This window comes from Diprion similis, chromosome 12 (genome assembly GCF_021155765.1).
Source record: "Diprion similis isolate iyDipSimi1 chromosome 12, iyDipSimi1.1, whole genome shotgun sequence".
NCBI classification, from domain to species: Eukaryota; Metazoa; Arthropoda; class Insecta; order Hymenoptera; family Diprionidae; genus Diprion; species Diprion similis.
In genome coordinates, this window is record NC_060116.1 from 15,313,836 (window position 1) to 15,333,327 (window position 19,492).

At 38.1% G+C, this 19,492-nt stretch overlaps 1 protein-coding gene across 4 annotated transcripts in view; it reads left to right on the top strand.

Moving 5' to 3' along the window:
• The window catches only part of LOC124413111 (probable JmjC domain-containing histone demethylation protein 2C), a 223,803-nt gene that overhangs the window by 10,950 nt on the left and 193,361 nt on the right, over positions 1-19,492 (top strand). For 3 of the 4 annotated variants that reach the window (XM_046893479.1, XM_046893481.1, XM_046893480.1), the window contains exon 2: positions 4,150-4,281. In XM_046893479.1, coding sequence (XP_046749435.1) covers positions 4,150-4,281 — 132 coding nt within the window. Of the gene's footprint in view, positions 1-4,051; positions 4,282-19,492 lie in introns of those variants that run through there. The other variant, XM_046893478.1, reaches the window with a different exon arrangement.

Below are 19,492 nucleotides of genomic sequence, written 5' to 3' on the forward strand. Positions count from 1 at the left end.
ATATAGTTGTATATATACCTATGTATTGCACCGTTGCACGCGCGGGGAAACGCTCGGGGTGGTACTCGATCTTTAACGCTTTCTACGACTTTGAGGAATGCCTCTTTTCTTATTATTATTATTCACGATCGTACCTCGGTAGGTAAAGCGTTGCGCAAAAGAACCGAGGCGTTTACTTTTCAACCGTCGCGCGTCGATGCGATGCTACATTTATATGCTATACCGTCGATGTTTACTGTTATATATGTTATATATCTGATACATTTCTCGAATCTTGACCGATGGTATCTAATTTTCGAGATTTATAGATCTTTTCGGGGTTCCTAACCGTCGGATCGATACTTTGAGCCGTAGAGCACCAACAATAAGTTGTTTCTAATATTCGTCACGCTGCAGGTCGTAATTACACGGAGAAATCGTAGTATCGAAATACGGTTCGAGGACCTTCGCGTAACAATAAACTGAATGTTATTCTAAGCACTCGGTTTCACGTTATTCGACAAAGGGAACGGATAATTACTACAGCTGGTGCGTTCAAGTTTATGGGTTTCGGTCCGTTGCACCGTACGAATCGCTTCGAACGGTATTTAATACCCGTCGAACAGATCGCAGGCGTCGCGAAACTTCGTAAGTATCGTCGAGAAAAATGTTGAACAACACGCGTCGATTCGTCAGATTCCGTTTGTCTTGTCAGAACTTCAGCCTTACGTTGGAGTTACTCTTTCACCTAACCCAGTTACAATATACGAGTGCAAAAAAAAAAAAAATAAACAACAAAATTGAACAATATCGTCACATTTCCACGTGCGGTATACAGCGTGTGTAAGCAATGACGCGGCTCTGTGTTCCATTTCAAGGGAGCAGCCGCGTTCGGTCAGCTGTTCGAATCAGCCTCTCGCTCGTTCAGAAATAGATTAAACGGTGTAGATATTCGCGCGCCAAATATCTTCTGAAATTGTAACGAGCACCTTGCAGTTCCGAGCAAGTCTTATAAATATACATCATCTTCCTATTATATCCCGGAAAGATCAATTAACGGTTGCCCCGAAATTGCTTCATGAGATTTCGATCTATTTATCGGGAGGCCGGAAAGTTGCATTTTGAAGAACAGGTGGAAAACCAGTAGAAATACAGCAGTGCTCGTTTTCTCACCAAAGATTGTTCTCGGGAAAGTATTCTTGGCGAGGAGAAATAATTTTTGGAAGTTCCAGATCGTCTGAATAAATTCTTGAAAATTGTAGAGCGTGTGAACGGCCATCTGGCCTCGCATTGCATCACGTAAGCCAAAACCAATTAGATAGCCCTGCTTTAATGTCGATCTTGAGCGCCATCTTCATGCGTGTCAACCAAGTACGCTCTGCCATGCTCTGTCGGTAATGTAAACCTGTGACGTCAGCCACACCGAGCCTATCAACTCCGTTTCAAAAATAACTGCAAAATGCACGAATTGAATGTTTGAGAAGCGTAAATATGAAATGTACGTAAATTGAGAGGATACTTTACGAGGTTAAACAATCTTCTCTTTTATCGTAATATCTGGTACAAACAATACTCTTATTTATATGTTACACAGCATTCGTTTTTTTCCATTATCCTCAGCTTTTAGGACCTATACCGTTAAAATCCCTAGTTGCCTCTTCCTGCTCGGTGTTCCAAAATTTATTCACCATACAATTTTCTCTTCGAACGAAAAAAAAACTTGTACAAACAGCTAGTTTTTTTTTTTGCCGAAATTGTATATATATATATATATTTAATTTCGTGGCGTTTTCAAGACGAGTCAAGAACGACACAAGGACATGAAATATCTCGCAAGTCATAACAACGACGCAAAATGAAAGAGGCAATTCATCAAACTCATGAAGGTAGCTGTAGTACGAAAACAACATGGCCTCAAATTTGAATACATATCACGAAAAAAAAGTAAGTAAGTATAGAGAAAACTGAGAAGAAAACGGGAAGAGGAGGGGGGGTGATTTCGAACGACCTTGGTCAGGGTGTTTATAGAGCTAGCTAGATGATAGACACAACAAATAAATAGGCGCATGATCTGCATCACCTCATCCAAAGATGCAAGCAGAGGAAGGTCACAAGGTTCACAACAACATATTGTATACATCTATGTACGATTTGCGTTGTAATAATATATCATACGTACACAGTATGAAAGGCGAAGAGCGTTGGCAGCCGGCCGATCGTGGGGCAAGAGGCAGACATTTCGGGACGAGCAGAGTCTCGCCTCCGTACTTACGAATGAATAACTAGCCGCCACCCGTCGATAAATCACCCGTGCATCATAGGCGTGATTAATCGAGCCTCGCAAAACGATGGTAACGAAGAACAAGAAGAAGAAGAAGAAGAAGAAAAAGAAGAATAAACAAAGATGGCCGGTAAAAATTTCCCAGTGACGAAATCTCCTTGAAAAAAATCTAAGGACAAAATTCCCCCGAATAAAATCCCGCGTATAACAAAATCACCCTTAGCAAAAAAAAAAAAAAAATAGTACATTACGCACCTAGGGCGGGAAAGTAGACTATTCCAAACTGCATGCAATATTGACAAGGCAAGAACGCAGTTCGGGATAGCCTTTCTCCCTCCCGTGTGACGTATACAATTTCCACCACTCTCTTCATGGTAAAGTACACAACTTCCCGTTTATACGAAGGGCCGAAAGTTCTACTTTCCGTGCAGGTGTGATGAAATGTGTTATTTTCACGATTCGATGATTGCTCTGGGTGAAATTATACGTCATTCTGGCGGGGGGGGATTTTTCCCAGGGGATTTTCGGAAGAAGAAGAACAAGAAGAAGAAGAACAGGAGGAGGAGGAGGAGGAGGAGGAGGATCGGCGCGACTGGAACACCCGGGTCACCCCCCCCCCCCTTCCCGCCGCCGCGGCGCGATGTATTCCGTAGTGCGGAGTTTCCCCACCCGCAGCAGCCGCCGCGCCGGCCGCGCCGCTCCGGTTCGCTTCGTTTCGCTTCGCGAGCGACGGACGGACCGACGGCGAGTTCCCGAGTCTCGCGAGCGCCGGCCGTCAACGGCAGCAGCAGCAGAGGCAGCGTTCCTACCTCCTTCTATTCTATCCGGCAGTAAGCGCTACGCGATATCACTGCGCGGTCATGTGTGCCTCAGACTATGATTGAGTCGGCGGCCGAAGAGCCCAGCGCGTTATCCGAATAATAATTGGTGTACAAGGTTTCTCCCTGGTAAGGTTTCTCCGCGAGAGAAAAAACAAACAAACAAATAAACTACAACACAACAACGACTAGAGACCGAAGATAATCGGAAGATAGAGAAGTGAGAGAGGGGGAAAGAGAGAGAGAGAGAGAGAGAAAAGAAAATAGATAAGTCAGTGCGAGGAGACGATATGCGGTGGTGTATTTGCTCGCGCCCTTTTTTTCACTCTCGGTTATGACAACAACCGCGACGAGACAAGAAGAAGAACGACGAAACAACGGTAAAACGCGTCGACTAAGACGTCGGAACTGTCAATTATCCGCACAGGAACCAGTTGTTGCTGCTGCTCTTGTTGTTGTTGTTATTGTTGTTGTTGTTGTTGTTGTTGTCGTCGTCGGACGTATTTCAGCGGGCTATCGACAACTCACGAGGGAATCTATAAGAAGACACGAGAGGACAGAGGAGGTGTATCGCTGTCCAGTTATTATCGTGCCGTGCAGTGTTAAGTACGAGTTTCATTGTCAGTGTTTGAAAGTTGTTCCTTGTTGATTTCGTCGGCTCGATTCGTTTCCTTTTTTTTTTCTTTTCACTTCGGTTATAAATCGATCAAGTTTTTCGTTTTCTCCGTGACCGGGCTGAGGCGTAAGAATAATAATAATAACAACAACAACAAAAGTAATAATAGTAGTCATAAAACCAAGAACAAGAAGAAGAAGGAGAAGAAGAAGAAGAATACCTGCAGGGATTCAGTGCGAGGATCACCGGATCTGTGTGTGCTTGTGTGTGTGTGTGCTCCGTGTGTCGATCGTTGTACAGTATTTATACATAATATAATACTCAACGATTGAAGAAAAACAATAATAAATAGTAAAGTCGAAAAGCGACGAGACAGATGGGTCGGTGGGTGATTCGTAAAGGATAAAGATCCACGATACGTGTGTATAATAATGGCTTACAAGTACCGCGAGGAGATCGTCGGTAAAAGATTTCTATCCGTGAGTGGTTTTGCCAAGTTAAAGGTGAATAATATCAGTGAGTGGGGTTGGCGTGCAGGTGTTATACGTGCAGCTAGTCACAGGGATAACGCCAACGACGATCTTCAGGTGAGAAAGAAAACTAAAGAATTCCAGAGAGAATTCTCATCTATTGATGATTACCATAATTTAATATAATCTCTAATAATTTCAGTTTATACTGATCTCATTCTTAGTTTTCTTGTGGACGTCTTTGGAACAACTTATTCTTATTCTTATGCTCTCCGAGCAGCGACGAGTATCTCTTACTTGGCGCGATAATTGACCATCACCTCGTCAAGCCGACGCTCCGACGACCTTTTCGAGTCTTATTTCCTAACAATTAGGCAATTCTTGCCGTTTCTACTTCGGCTTAATGGATTCGTTGGTAGCGTTTCACACGCGGTTGTACCCACGCTTCTCCTTCTTCTTCTTCTTCTTATTCTTCTTCTTCTTCACTACACCTTTGCACGTCCTACGTGGTTGTGTCTCACTTAGTATAGCCTGTGTTGTTTCGTTTTGGAGGACGCAGGCTCTATTTATACGTGTAGCGTATATACTGCACACCCCGTGCGACCGTTGCCGTATTTTTAGACGAGTCAAAAGAAGACGAAAAAGAAGAAGAAGAAGAGGAGACGATGGTAACGGAAAACGCCGGTTTATATTCCATCGGCTCTGTCTCTGCACACGTCTGTTATACATATACCTACGAGAAACACGAGGCTGAAGTTAGTAACGTTAACGTATCGAAATGTTGAAACAAAAATTACTATTTTGCACCTTTGGAATACCTGAAGAAGTTGAATTTACAAAATCTTAGTTTGTCGATACCGTATTAACGGTTTACCAAGTTTCAAGTAATCCTAAAGTTCCAAAATAACGACTTTTTCCAAAGATGCATCGTTATAATAACGTTACAAACTTCAGCCTCATCGAGAAACGAACAATTTTTATTCTTCCACTCGATTTATCCTGTACCTATCCTCAGGACCGCGATGCCTTCGTTCCTTGTATCGAAACGCTCGCTACGAAATTTTCCTTTTTTTTTCTCCACATCGTGTAGCCTTACAAATAATGCGGATATGCCTGCCACACCCCCTTCTAGAAGAGCAGAAACGAGCTGAAGTTCACAACGATTCTGATGGCTCTTGGAATTTCCTGTAATTCGTTAATTAATAGACCGTGATACATTTTTTCAAATTCTTCAACGCCTCTCGAGAGTCGTCTCCTGAATAGTTTTTCCTTTTTCTGCAGACAAATAACTGCCAAGGAATCCGCCGTAGATTCCTTCTCGGGATTATGATCGATATCCTTCGGGAAGAAAAATATCGATCGCACAACCAGCGGGATTTTGAAAATAGTATCGTGTCCGAGGTGATTTCAGAGTGGCGAGAGACCGGAAAAACCGGGAAATACATTGTCCGGGAATTATGATGTACCGTAAAGAAAAACGAACTTTTAAAAAAAAAAAATCGTTTTCAAACTCTAGCTATGCTTGGTAAATTCGTTAAACTAACTTTCGTAAATAATAATATCATTCAATTTCGAATTACTCGTATGAAACGAAGCAAAAACATGTATCTTTTAGAAATCAAAATAGTAATTTTCATAGGAAAACGTCGTGGAATTTTACTCGATCAAAATTGTCGCCACCTTTCATTCCCCGCATATATGATCTTTGAATTTCATGCCTGTTACGGAGGTGAGGAGAGTTGAATATGAACGCAGTTATTACAAGTTGTATTACAAACGATTGGCGCACGTCGTTCGTTTCGAATGTTTTCGACCGACAGAAAGAACCTTGTCCGACAAACCTTATCTGCAATGTTAATTGCTGTTACAATTGCGCGGGTGTAAAATGGGCGTAAGAAGAACGCCTTGGAAAGGCTGCGATAGTTCGGCGCAAGTATTTACGCGAAGGACAGAGACGGCCCATCGGCACGACGTGCATTCATTCGTGCATGGATGTAGGTACGTACCTACGTGGTTAACGGTCAGTAGTCTGTAACCGTTACGAACTTGCGACATTCCAAAGGATCCATGGAAGCGGCAGGTACACCGGCAGCAACGCTTCTTCTCCCGTCGTTCGTTCGTTATCTCCTTTTTATTGCTGCACATATTATCATACTTCTTTTATTCGGAATAGCAAATTTCTTTTTATATACCATATCGTATCGGTAGAGGAACAACTCATTATCTGTACAGTTATTACGAGACGACGACGATACGTCGTACACAGGTATATGTAAGTGCGTATATATGGGGCATTCCCTGCCAAACGACCCGCATGGTCGCTCGACCTCGAAATTTCTGATTCTTACATCTCTCTTCTTCTTTTTCTTATTCTTTTTCTCGTGTATGCATCACGTTTCTATTACACAACACGTATATCCCACAAAACTCTGATGAGATATCTCGGCACGTGAGTTACAAGCCGTTTCTTCTTCTTCTCTTTTTGTCCTCAATTTTCGCTGCTTAAAACGATATTTTGCAGCGTAGCAATAATATTTTTTTTCTTTATCAATTATTGTTGTACTGTATTATTTTACCCTTTAATCGTTGCTTTATGTCAATACATTCTAAGTGCGCATTAGATTTCTACTATGTGGTATAAAGTTATTGCGTAAAATCCTGTCGAAATTATATACATATATATGTATGTGTATACTTTTGCCTTGTACACAATAGAAACGAGAGATCATATCATTGAGGGGAGTAGGAGTCGCTGTTCAATCTCGCATATTGCCGGATGATATTTTTTTTCTGAACAGGATTATTTTGCTCTTGAAAAAGGTGGACGACGGCTGCAGATACGATTATTGATAAAGCTGAAGTTGGTAACGTTAACGGAACAAAACATTTGGGTAAAATCATTGTCGCAAAATTTTGGAAAGACTGAAAGTAGTTGGCTTTGCAAAAAATGAGCATATTTTGCTTATCATCGTTTACCAAATTTCAGACAATATTAATAAAGGTGTAAAGTAACGATTTTTCTTAAACAGAAAGCGTTACTAACTTCATTCTTATCATTTTACGAGTCGTGACTATCGGTCTGACGACGAGAGAAAGAAAGAGAGAAAAGAAAATCACATTTGGCAGAAACAGCGCCCATGGGACGGGTCTAATCAATGAAACTTGCTCGAAACTAGTGCTTCTATTCCAAACAAAGTCTCTGCGCATGTCAGAATTTCGGGTGGCTGAGCCGAAAGCCGAAGTTCGATACTCTTCGTCGACGCGATTACTGATTTTCAGTTTTAAAATACGCGAACGAAAAATTATTTACAGAGACAAACGTGCGGGTGAATAACTGTAAATTATAAAATATTTCCACTATACATACATATATATGTTACATATTCTGATGAGACTGTGTTAAAAAGTTTGGTAATTATCAATTCAATTTTTTGCTTACAGTAATATTGACACCGTTTCTCTTTTTTTATTATCAGATCATATCTGTGATTATGCATGACTATTATATTTTCTACGATCGTCAATCAGACGCTGAGTCCATCTAGTTTATCCAGTATATAACAGTCTTTCCACTTCTAAATTATGCAAATTGTGAGGTTTTAATTTGTTTTAAATTTCTTGTCGTTTCTTTCGTTTCGAAGCAATTTTTTACTTTTTGTTGCCGTGTAAAAAACTTGTACATGGCAAAGAAAAAAAAAAACAAAGAATCTTAGCCGTGTATCTGTTAAATTATATAATTTAAAAATTTTTTCATCAATTAAATAACGTATGGAAGGAATTGTTTTTTTCTCATCTTTTAATTGTTTTGCGAATCATTATCACTCGGTCGCATGCATTTCTTGATATGGACTTTTTGTTATTCTGCAAATTACATATCGTGTGTAGAATTGAATTCGCAAGAAATGCGATTGACTGAGCTAATGATTTATAAAAACTACATCTTACTCACATCGTTACTTGAATTGCGAAACCGGTATGTTTTAATATTTAATCTAAGAGATCATATCCTTTCGCGAAAATTGAGAAGAAAGAGCTTAAAAAAAAAAAAAAAGAAAATCTTTTTTCGAAACCACAAACCTTGATCTAAATATTCCTCCTCACGATTGTTTCGTTCTCTCGACGGTTTCGGGACGTGAAAAGTCGCTTTTAATCAATACGCGTATGTACTTATGAGTATCAGAAAAGCGCCCCTCGTTTTTCCAAGCCGATATCGACCAGTCGAAGCTTTCCTACACTCGCGAATAATTACGCGCAGATTTTATGCCGCGTTTCCGAAAAGCTGAGGAAAAACGGTAGAAGCTAGGATTCCACGTTCCCTTCGTCCCGTTACCATTGTGTCATGTCGCATGTAGCTTCCACGCGCGTCTTTGATGCAAGAGAGATAGAAAAACTGGGTTACCCGTCAACCGGGACAGGAAGGAAGAACGGCTTTGCGCATCTTTTGTGGGCTGTGTAACGGGTAAAATTATGTGCACCTACATACCTGCCGCATACCTTGACTAAACTCGATTCTCGCCTTAATCGCGCTTTCGGCTTTCTTCCTGCAGTCTGTAATGCCAAAGATGGCGTGCCTTTCGTATAGCAACACCTCATGTCTCTCTCTCTCTCTCTCTCTCTCTTTCTATCTCTATATTCGTATAATTTACGAGATATATAAATACTCTATCGGAAATTATCATAATTCATGCAAATGCGTTAATAATTTATTATATTTTTACTACATACATATATCAGATTTCAAATTCTTGTATTAGAAATTAACACATTTTCTCAAAGTTTACTTTACGTTACACTTCGTGTTTATGTATATTGTATATATATATAATAATAATAATAATAATATCCGTATACATTATACGTCGATTCTACTTTTCATAAATAATACAGCGTTGATATATAGATTCACAAAACAGGTTTTCACTAATTTCAATACTTTCAAAAAGCGTCGACTGAAATCTTTACCTTGATTTTCCTTACCTCCGGGGGAAGCTTTTTATTCTCGTGTTGTGTTGTTGTTTTTGTTGTTGTTGCTGGCTGTCCGCTCTCATCACCATCGTCGTTTCTTTTCGTCAGATATTTGCTAAATTTTGATAGTTTAATTTGCTAAATTTTCCATTTATGTACGTACATCATTCAATATCGTTCTCGTAAGAAGCCGAAAAACAATATTCGTGGGTAAAGCAAATCCTCGTTTTTCCTCCTTTCGCTCATTTCTTCTCGGTCTTCTCGTCTCTCTTCTTTCTCTTATTCATCCTACGTTTTATTCTTTATACCTTAATAATACACCTGCTATGCAGAAACCGTTCAGCAACAACATCAGCAGCGGATCATCGACTCGATTCAAGGACAAAAAATTACCCGTCGCCGTTGCTATGAACTTGAAAATTTTGCGACGCTGTTTTACATGTATATATATATATAATATATACATAGTGATGTAGAAATAATACATCACAATTTCATTTCTGCGAGCATTTTGCACGCGGTTATATATTTTTAATAACTCGCGTTATTAGTAGGTTCGATAGCTTCTTACGTAAATTTTATAACACAACCTTTTTCAGGGTGGATCGGGGTAAAAACTTGAAAATTTCAAACAAATTTCATTCGAAAATAAAATAACCAAAGATCAATTGTTCGGAATCTAATAATTTTTTAAAGCGTCACTGATCAGCAGTCATTTTAACCACCCTCACCCGTTTGCCATACCTTGACAATTTCTTTCTTCCCCATCAATGCAACGCATCGCCATGGTGTTCCCTGATGCGATTTGCGGTGTAGATTTGGCTGGTTTGGTTTGATTTGGTGCTTCGCGTTACTGCAGTTGACGATGACTGTCGTTGTCGTTTGGCGCTATTCCACCACCACCACCAACACCACCAACACCACCACCACCTCCCACAATTACTTTACTGTACCTACGCACGAGGCGCAACACCATCATCATAACACTTCCGTGTTTTCTCCTCGGTTTTTATACACGCGCGCATATACGCTTTTATATATTATCACACACATTGTGCAATTTATCTCGTGGGACTCATGTACGTACGATTGTGTTGCAAGCGTTGGTTGCATTCGTGCGTAACACGTGACTGCTACAAAACATACGCACACACACACACACGCGCGCGTGCATTAAGAGCTTCGTCAAATTGTTACATAAACGAGAAACGAATCGCCACGCGTCACGCGTGTCCGCATTAAACAACAACAATAACAACAAGTAAAGAACCGAGAATAATGACAATAATCATTATTGACATCCGTTATTTATTTTCTTTTTTATTTTAATTTATATGTCATTTTTATACTTCATTGTATCCGCGTAAGTAAATCATTACTTTGAATTGAAGTGAATGAAGGGTTGGAGAGAAAAGATGATACAATTATAAGGGAATAAAATTTAATATCTTATCGTAGGTATAAAGTATATAATAAACACGTACATATTTAATTCTCGTAGTGTTTTGACCTTTGCTCACGGAGTTCCGGTCCGGATGAGTTAAAACCTCTGCTCATTATTCCAAATATGTGGATTTAACAGTTCCCATGATATATGCAGACGACTCTTGCGCATGACGTTGTTGACGATCGAAAGACACCGTATTTTTATTTATTTCTTTCCTTCTTTTCAATATACATATATATGATGCATGTTGCATTGCACAATCAATCGAATAGCATTTAGAGCGTTCTCAGGTCTACTAAAAAATAGAAAAGAAAAGAAAAGAAAGAAAAAATTCAGTTTTTCGGACACGGAGAAACTCCTCGGGGAAAGTTTATTGCGTGAAATTATTATTCTGCAAAGAATTTGTAGATTATTTTTTACCACATTAAAATATATACCAACGTTTTTTTATTCTTAATTATATTTATATAAATCCTAAAATGCAATGAATGATTCTGTCAGCAATATTTTTCATTTCATTTTTCTCTCCTGATTTTCCGGGAACTTTTTTTTCTCATTTCGAATATAATTACGTACCCGCGGGTAAAACGGTTAAAAGTCCGAAGTTCCGTTGCTCGTATATTTCGGGAATACCTCCTCCTCCTCTTCCTCATCTTCCCGTCCGTCAAGCTTCGGACAATCTTCCTTCGATCGCTAAAACGGGTATTTACAAACAGGCAGGTATGCAGGAGCGCGTGCCGCGGTTTCTTTAAAGCCGAGTATCTATAGCGGGTAGGTGGTCGTGTACCGAGACCGAAAAAAGGGGCCCGTAACAAACGGCGGGCCTTGTATTCCGACGTAATGATGCCCCTCTTCCTCTTTTCCCCCCTTTTCCCCCCTTCAAACCTCCTCCCTCCCTCCCTCCACGTCGGAACGATGCGCTCCGTTACTTCTGCGGTTGCACTTGGCGAATATCGCCGTCGGTGCCGCGGGCTGATTGTGAGGTGCAAGTAGGGCTGGCTGGCTCGTTCGCTTGCTTGCTTGCTTGCTTGCTTGCTTGCTCGCAGAATCATGGAAGAGGAGAGAAGTCGTTGAACTCTACGGGGCCCCAAATGGAATCCCGAAGAAGGCGCCAGGACGCGTCGACGCGCCGGTGCAACTACAAAAGAGGAGCTGCAGGAGAAAAGAAGCGATACATATATGTGTAAAAAGAGGAGCCACGACGGAGGGGGGAGAGGAAAGAGAGGAAAACGACCAGGGAACGGCAATACTACGACCTCTGAAAAGGAAAATAAAGAGCTAAATGCAACCGCGATATTGCTGCTGCTGTTGCTGCTGCTTTTAAACTGCCACCATGCTTCTTATTGTACGGCTATGCCGAAGTTAACGGTACACTCTTATTCGCCTTTCTTTCTTTATATGTATATCTATATACACATATAAATATGTTATGGTTATTGTTTATCGAGATTTTATGCGGCGAGATTCTACTGCAGGGGTAGGCCAGTGAATTTCTCTTCGTCGGACGACTGGAATTTTTTAATTTAACAAGTCACACTTTTCATTCCATTTTATATTTGATAGTTTTTTTTTTTTAAGATCAGCTGATCTCTTGTGAAAAATCGAGACGATAATCCGTTTACGAGAACTCTGAGGGACCGACGGGCCTCGAGTTAGAGAGCTTTTTAGCTCGACCAATCGGGAAGAGCGGTAGCAAGTGCTGCCACCTGTCTGTCGGTCTTGCTGAAGCTCGCTGATTGGTCGGAGTCGGGAATTGTTCGTAGCTCGAAAACCCTGCGTCATACAAAGTTCGCGCAAAATGATTATCGTCTTGTATTTTCACGGGGAATATCGCCTAGAAATTTTGGAAGTGAGGAATGAGTTTAATATTCATAAAAAAAATTGGACAGGCGTTAATAAAAATTTAACTTACGCGTATGAGAAAGATGAGAAAGGAGGAAGTTGTGTTTTGTTCTTCTCTTATAATCTTGTATATATATATATATATATACTTACGACCTATATACACGATGATACATATATCATGTGTGTGTGTGGTTTTTTTTTAGTTTTTTTCTAATTTTGGGACAGGTGAATATATTTTTCATTGTGATACATACTTTCCTGTTGACACTATAACAGGTCCTTAATGCGTGAGTATTTTGTTTTCTTTTTCTTTTTTTTTTTTCTTTAGTTCGTTTTCTTTTACACACAATAGACGTGGACGCGCACGCGTAGGTTTACCCCACGCGACGACTAAATTTGTTTTTCGTAAGTTTTTTTTCTTCTCTTCTTTTTCTATTTTGTTCGTATATATGGTATATATGTATATATAAATATAATACACTATATGGCAGCATGATGGCATGTCAAGTTTGTTTTTGTTGCTGGTTTAATATTGTAATGTTATGCATTTATGCAAATTTGTGTATTGTGGAATATACATATTATACGTTACACTATACACATAGCTAGCGTTGAAGGAAAAACGGACCCTCGCGCAAAGAAAACGAAAGAGAGAGAGAGACAAAGAAAACAAGAAGAATGAAAAAAACAGAAGGAAAGAAAAGAAAACAAGAAACACTTGTCATTGACTGTAGTACAGTATATGTATACGTGTACAATATATACGACGACTCTAAGTATACGTATTTATATACATTATGTATATATATATACAATATACGTGTATACATATAACGTAATCACAAGGTGAATGTCAAATTGACACGATACGCGCCGAAATAATGTCTCGTAAGACAGAGTTAGGCATAATATGTGTCATTCAAATATGTACGTTGTTGTTTGTATTAGGGTACAGATGTAGCGTATTTGTGTTAAATACGTATATTTTATACTCGTCTAGATTCCGGTTTCCACTGAATTACGTATGTATGAGGTATGTATAAAAGGCTTCCGTGAATTCTCAGCCCCTAAGTTTCATTGAATATCTTCTTAATTGACGAGTTCATCAGAAAAATCGTCATTCAAAATCCATTTCATTATTCTGCGAATGTATAGTAAAAAAAAAAAAAACGATTCAATAATTCAAAAAAAAAAAAAAAACTAAGCGTTATCTATATTCTAAAGGAGCATTTACTGGACTAGAAATTGCGGCAACACGCATTCCTATTCTTCTTCTTCTCTCTGTTCCGCATTTATTGGCTCCTGCAGTTGCGTAAAATTAGTTTATATTGAGAAGGTTAACCGAGTGATATACGATCGGAGCCAATTCTTCGGCAGACGATCGAGACTCCTTGTCTCATTACAAACTAAACGTGAAGAGAAATTTTTACGTTTTTATAATCGGAATAAAAAAATTCAACAAAATTTATTACGATCGATTCAATTTATTTTCATAATTTTTAGGACAATTTGATAATAAAAAAAAAAAAAAAAAAAAAAAAAAAAAACTAAGAATATATGTATATCAATATCACAATCAGAACTGTTAAATCAATATATATATATATATTTTTTTTCTTCTACCAATTTTCTGGAAAAATTCCTGATTTAAATTTTTTCTTTCCTTAATATTTTTTTATTTTTTTTTTATTTTATTTATTTTTTTTCCAACACCTACGCGTGGACTAAATACGCACTGACGCCCACATGACGCATAACATTATGCGTATAACGTTAAGCCTCACGACATACCTACGGATAGTGTACGTTAAACGCGATACGTTACGTAGGTATTTAATTTATCGCGCCTCTCTCGGCACGCGTCTCCTTGTTTACTACGCGCGAGCTTTTTACTACAACTCGAGGCGTCCTCGTATTACATAATCACGATGATAGTCGTGGCAGGCAGCCGGTCAATCGAGGTTACCAAATATATATTCCAACTAAAAATATACCGAACAAACGTTCGCCGCGTTTCTCTTGTGATCCGTCTCGATACGACGAACAACCACCACGTGATAGATCATGATAGATCTCGTTGAATTGTCTCTTCTCGAATTTTTCATAGGATTATTGAAGGATTTTTATTTTTTTATTTATTTATTTTTCTACATTTTCTTTTAAGAATTGTCGACGAATCTGTAATTAATTGATTTCCTACGTGATAATCTTAAGGAATTTTCAATAAATTTGACAAATATATGAGATTTGGGAATTATATCTGGGTTAAATTATAGACACGATTCTTTTACGCTAGACGAATTTCGTAGACACGTGGCTTTAGATGCGTGTTAAATATTATATACATATATGTACATGTATATGTATAATGTGTATATGCATACTTGAAAGCATCCGTTGAACGACGTCCGACGACGTCGATGCCGACGGCAACCTTCCTTTCCCCACTAGAAGAACCTGTTCTTCTCTCTCCTTCGCCGGTTTGCAGTTATTATACTTACATACTTGCAAGTCGTTACTCGCCTTGTCCGGTCTTATTGTTCTTTGATGACTCTTCTTGCCGAATATATATGCGCCGACGATTGTTTATCAAACGGTTTAAAACGTGGTCGAGTCGAGATTCCAAATTTGAAAAGTTCCGAAAATCCCAAATTCCCAATTTTTTAGTAGCCACACTTAAGAGTAAAGAAATCAAATTATGACGGAACATCAAAGTTCCGAAAGTACGAAAATGTGAAAATTTTTTAATCTGAAACACCGAAAGTCCTCCGAATGATCGGATATTATCAGTTCTCTGAATTTCTGGCTATGTGAAATTTTACCACTTTGATCTTTCTTTTTTGATTTTGATTTTCGATATTTTTACCCTCGGAATTCTGGGCATTTTGACTTTCGGTTTTTCGGATTTTTTAACTACGCTGTGTGAGTATATTTTATTTTTCAGAATTTTATCCCGTCGAAAGTTTATTTTTCGAAATCTTATTGATTCAATTAAAATGAAGTTTTGTGAAATCTTTCATTTCTTTACTTCAAATTTCGCCACCAAATAATTCCGAATTACTTTCCAAACTCGTAACTTCAATCCCGCACCTTTAAAATCGCAGTTTTTTCAGCAATCAAATAACTGCCGGAAGGCGATGAAACGCTAGTCGCTAGTCCAGAGCCACGTGTCCGAGGTTGTAAGATACCATTAAAAAAAAAGAAATAAATAAATAAAAATAAAACACGCGTAAGAGCCGTAGCTGTAAAAAGGAAATTGACCCACATAAGTCTTCAATAAAGTGATAAAACGTCGAATGACTTGTCCAGGGACCCGCTGCTACTCTACCTGTACGCTTTATTATTGGCCATGAAAATTCCTTTCCGAATACTTTTTTAACTTTTACAATGTCGAATATATTGTGCAGGCTTACACGTGTACGATATTATCACAATTTTAATAATGATATGTAATCACACGATTCGAATAGATATATCAGGGATATTGAGGATAATCAATCGATTTTTAATTTATTTCAATTTTTTTATATTTATGAAAGATTTCTCTAAGGTTTATGAGAAAACATTTTTTCTCTCGCTTTGCTCTGAGCGCGAGAATACATTCAGATGCATACGGTGAAAGAATTTCACTTCTAACGAAATGAAATGCGAACATATTTGTACGTAATAAGGAAATCTACTGCACTGCGTAATGGAGACAATTTGGATTCATTTTATTTCCGTTTTACCTGCTTTTTTTTATTCTCGAACAAGTATTTCTTGCAGAATTTCGGTGGAAGAACGTTCCAAGTGATTTAAGACTCATTTAATAACGGAATTAAAGTGCAACGTCGCGTGCTAGTGAATTAAAGGTGACAGACGTGTATATATATATTGTATATATACATATATATATATATATGCATGCATGTAGGTATAAAGTAACATGTAGAAATGAACGTAAATCGTATATATCCAATTAAAAGACGGTAGGACGATAGTTCACCTGTTTAATTAATAGCGGGTTAATTTTAACCGAGAATTCACTGGCCTCTTGCCCACTTGTACAATTATTTTTTCAACCCCGCGTAAATTCTAATTTTATACAAATCCGCTGTTACCATTTTTTTTAAAGAAAATAATCCGAATTCCAAATGTTTGATTTTCATTTATCTATACATTTTCTTCCTAATCGTATTATCGATATTTTATTTTTTTCTTTTCTTTTATTTCTCACATTCACACGAAATGTCAAATATCGTTAGAATCCTATGTTATGTATGTATATATATATATATATATATATATACGTGGATTGCATTACATAAAATACAACAGATAAATTCTTATCGCAACTGATTACCTGCTTAGGTAGTTCACGTATTATCTCGAGCTGTTATATATACAGATGCCTGTAATAAATCTATAGAAATGCCCTAAAAATCCACTTACTTTTCTCCTCTGTACAAAGACATATGCATATATGCACATATATACACGATATTATGTTTGTAAAGTAATCTCGGACGAATCGAATGTGACTCGACAATTAAATGTTTCCATTATCCACGTGGTTATACTCGTGTGACTTTTATCGTTTAAGGCCGATGTCCAGTAATAAGTAATAACTGTAGGCGTGTATATAATAACTATCGCTATATATATATATATATATATTCATACGCGTACTATCGTAGACGATGTTCACTAGTGTCATCCACATCCACCTTCTCTTCACCTCTGCGTCTCTGTCACTCGTAACTCGATAAAAACTAGTCGTAAGTCGAGGTACCTCTACGATAAATCGTCCTTGTGCAATTCGAATCAATTTCGTGATAACTAGTCCGTATTTATTACGCTTGTTGTTTTGTTCTTATACAGTTGGTTAGATTGTAAGTACGTATTCAGAAACTTGGAACTTTTATCATCATCATCATCGTGGTGACACATGCAGTGAGCAGCATTTTTACAAGCTGTTAAAATTTTTTTTTTTTTTTCTCGTCTTATTATTATGTATTATGATAAGGACAAATTGTGTTATTATAGATGATTATTGTGCAGAAAAATGCACGAACGAAGAGCTGCATTTATTATATATATATCTTGTATTTTTTATTGACTCGTTTTCGTTTGTCTTTTTTTTGGGAAGGGGGGGGGGGGGGGGGGAGGACTTTTATAGATTTTTTCATTCTTTATACCTATATATGATGTATTCAAGGTTTTCGAAATTATTCCCGCGTGGCTGCTAAATTTCTTACGGTTTCTTTGTTTGAAATTCCCGCCTTTTCACACGTAACTTAATTTCCTTACGATTTTCGACACTCATCACAATTTATACTCGCAATTTTTTTCATTACTCACGAGTCGAGTCGAGACGGAAAAAAATTAGATTCAAATTTAAAAAAAAGAAAAAGAAAGTAGAAAAAATTTCAAGGTCGTCGTAATTTGATGGCCAAAAATTAAAGAGTCGCTTTGACAAATTCAGGCGTCAACCGCAGGTCTTATGTATACATATATATATAATGCGGCCTAATGAAAGACGTCGAGGCAAACATTTATCTCCCAAATTTTTTCCTTTTTTTATACTTCACTCTCCTTACCTCTCGCTCATCGCTATTCCTCATTGACTTCCTCACACTTTTTCTTCTTCTTCTTCTTCTTCTTCTTCTTCTTTGTTTCCGATGCATTGAATATTGATGCCGGTGCTTTCGCTTCTCGTATTTTATATACATGTTTATATGGCGCGAGTATGTTTAACCCGATTTTTTCGATTTCGTGTTTCCGTACGCAAAGTACCCGTTTCTACGACGATCGAATGCGCATGCAAGGAGTACGGAAAGAACCACTTTTAAGTCCTAGGAGTTGAAAGTGGTCTTTTCTGCACTGCGCGCATGCGTTGTTGCCGAAAAATCTAACGCTACGCGAGCCTAACCTCAATTCGTGCTTGGTGAAAAAACTCGCAACTTACTCTTGTTAGGTATATAAATAATCTTTTGCAACAAAGAGGCGACGGTCTTTTCGCCACCCGTATTTTCAATAATCGTTTTCGGCTCACCTACGACTGATATTGCAAACTTATCCTCGGTCCAAAAAGACCGAGTTTGCTTTCTTGTTACACAATGAACGCACTATTGACGCCTCTGAAAAACCAAGCGCAAAAAAAAACAAGCCCAAAGTGGTTTTACCCGACGAACGAACGAACGAACAAACAAGTCAACGCTTTTGACGGCTCTCGAAAAATGACGAGGGATGTGGTTTTCTTTTGTTATTTTTATTTTTTCCTTTCTATTTCATCCGAATTCCAAAAACGTCGAATTCGCTTCCCAACGAACCAGACGTCATTATTATTCTGCGAACTTTAATGCGCTGCTGCTGTTGCTGCGTTAAATAAACTGCTTTTGAAAATAACCCACATTTTCGGTTTTTTTTTTTTTTTCTTTTTTTTTTTTCTCTCTAACTTCAATTCGATGCTTGCAATAATTACCACGCTGATCGTGAGTGTGCTCCAATTAATAAACCGCCAAAATTATACATAAAAAACATCTTAATCGCATTAGATTAATAATTTGCAAGGTTAAAAATTATTCTTCTCCTCCCTTGTCTAGATCGTGTGGAACTAGGCATTAATAGATACGTTTCTTCCTCTGCGTCTGAAATAGAGACGATCGTATCTATGTACTTATACTATAAATACTACACTGTACACTCTATATGCACACACATATATATATATGTGTGTGTGTGTGTGCGTGTGTGTGTTATTTGATGCCGTATACTTTGTTGACATATTAAAGTGTCGCCGCCACCTTTTTTTCCTCATATCAACTCGCTACAGGAGCGGATACGGAAGCAAGGCCCGTCTGTCTGTCTTTTATTCGGCTATTGTATACACGCGCCAAAAAACCTATGCAAGATAGTAAATATATAACGTGGCATTTAGGTCAGCCTAGATGTGCACGTGTACATAACTTCATTATGTATGGATCCACAAATGATCTATATAGACTCGGAATCGATTAAAAGGTATTTTAGGTTGTTATTATTATTTTACTTATTATTAATATTATTATTGCTATTATTGCTGCTCTTTTG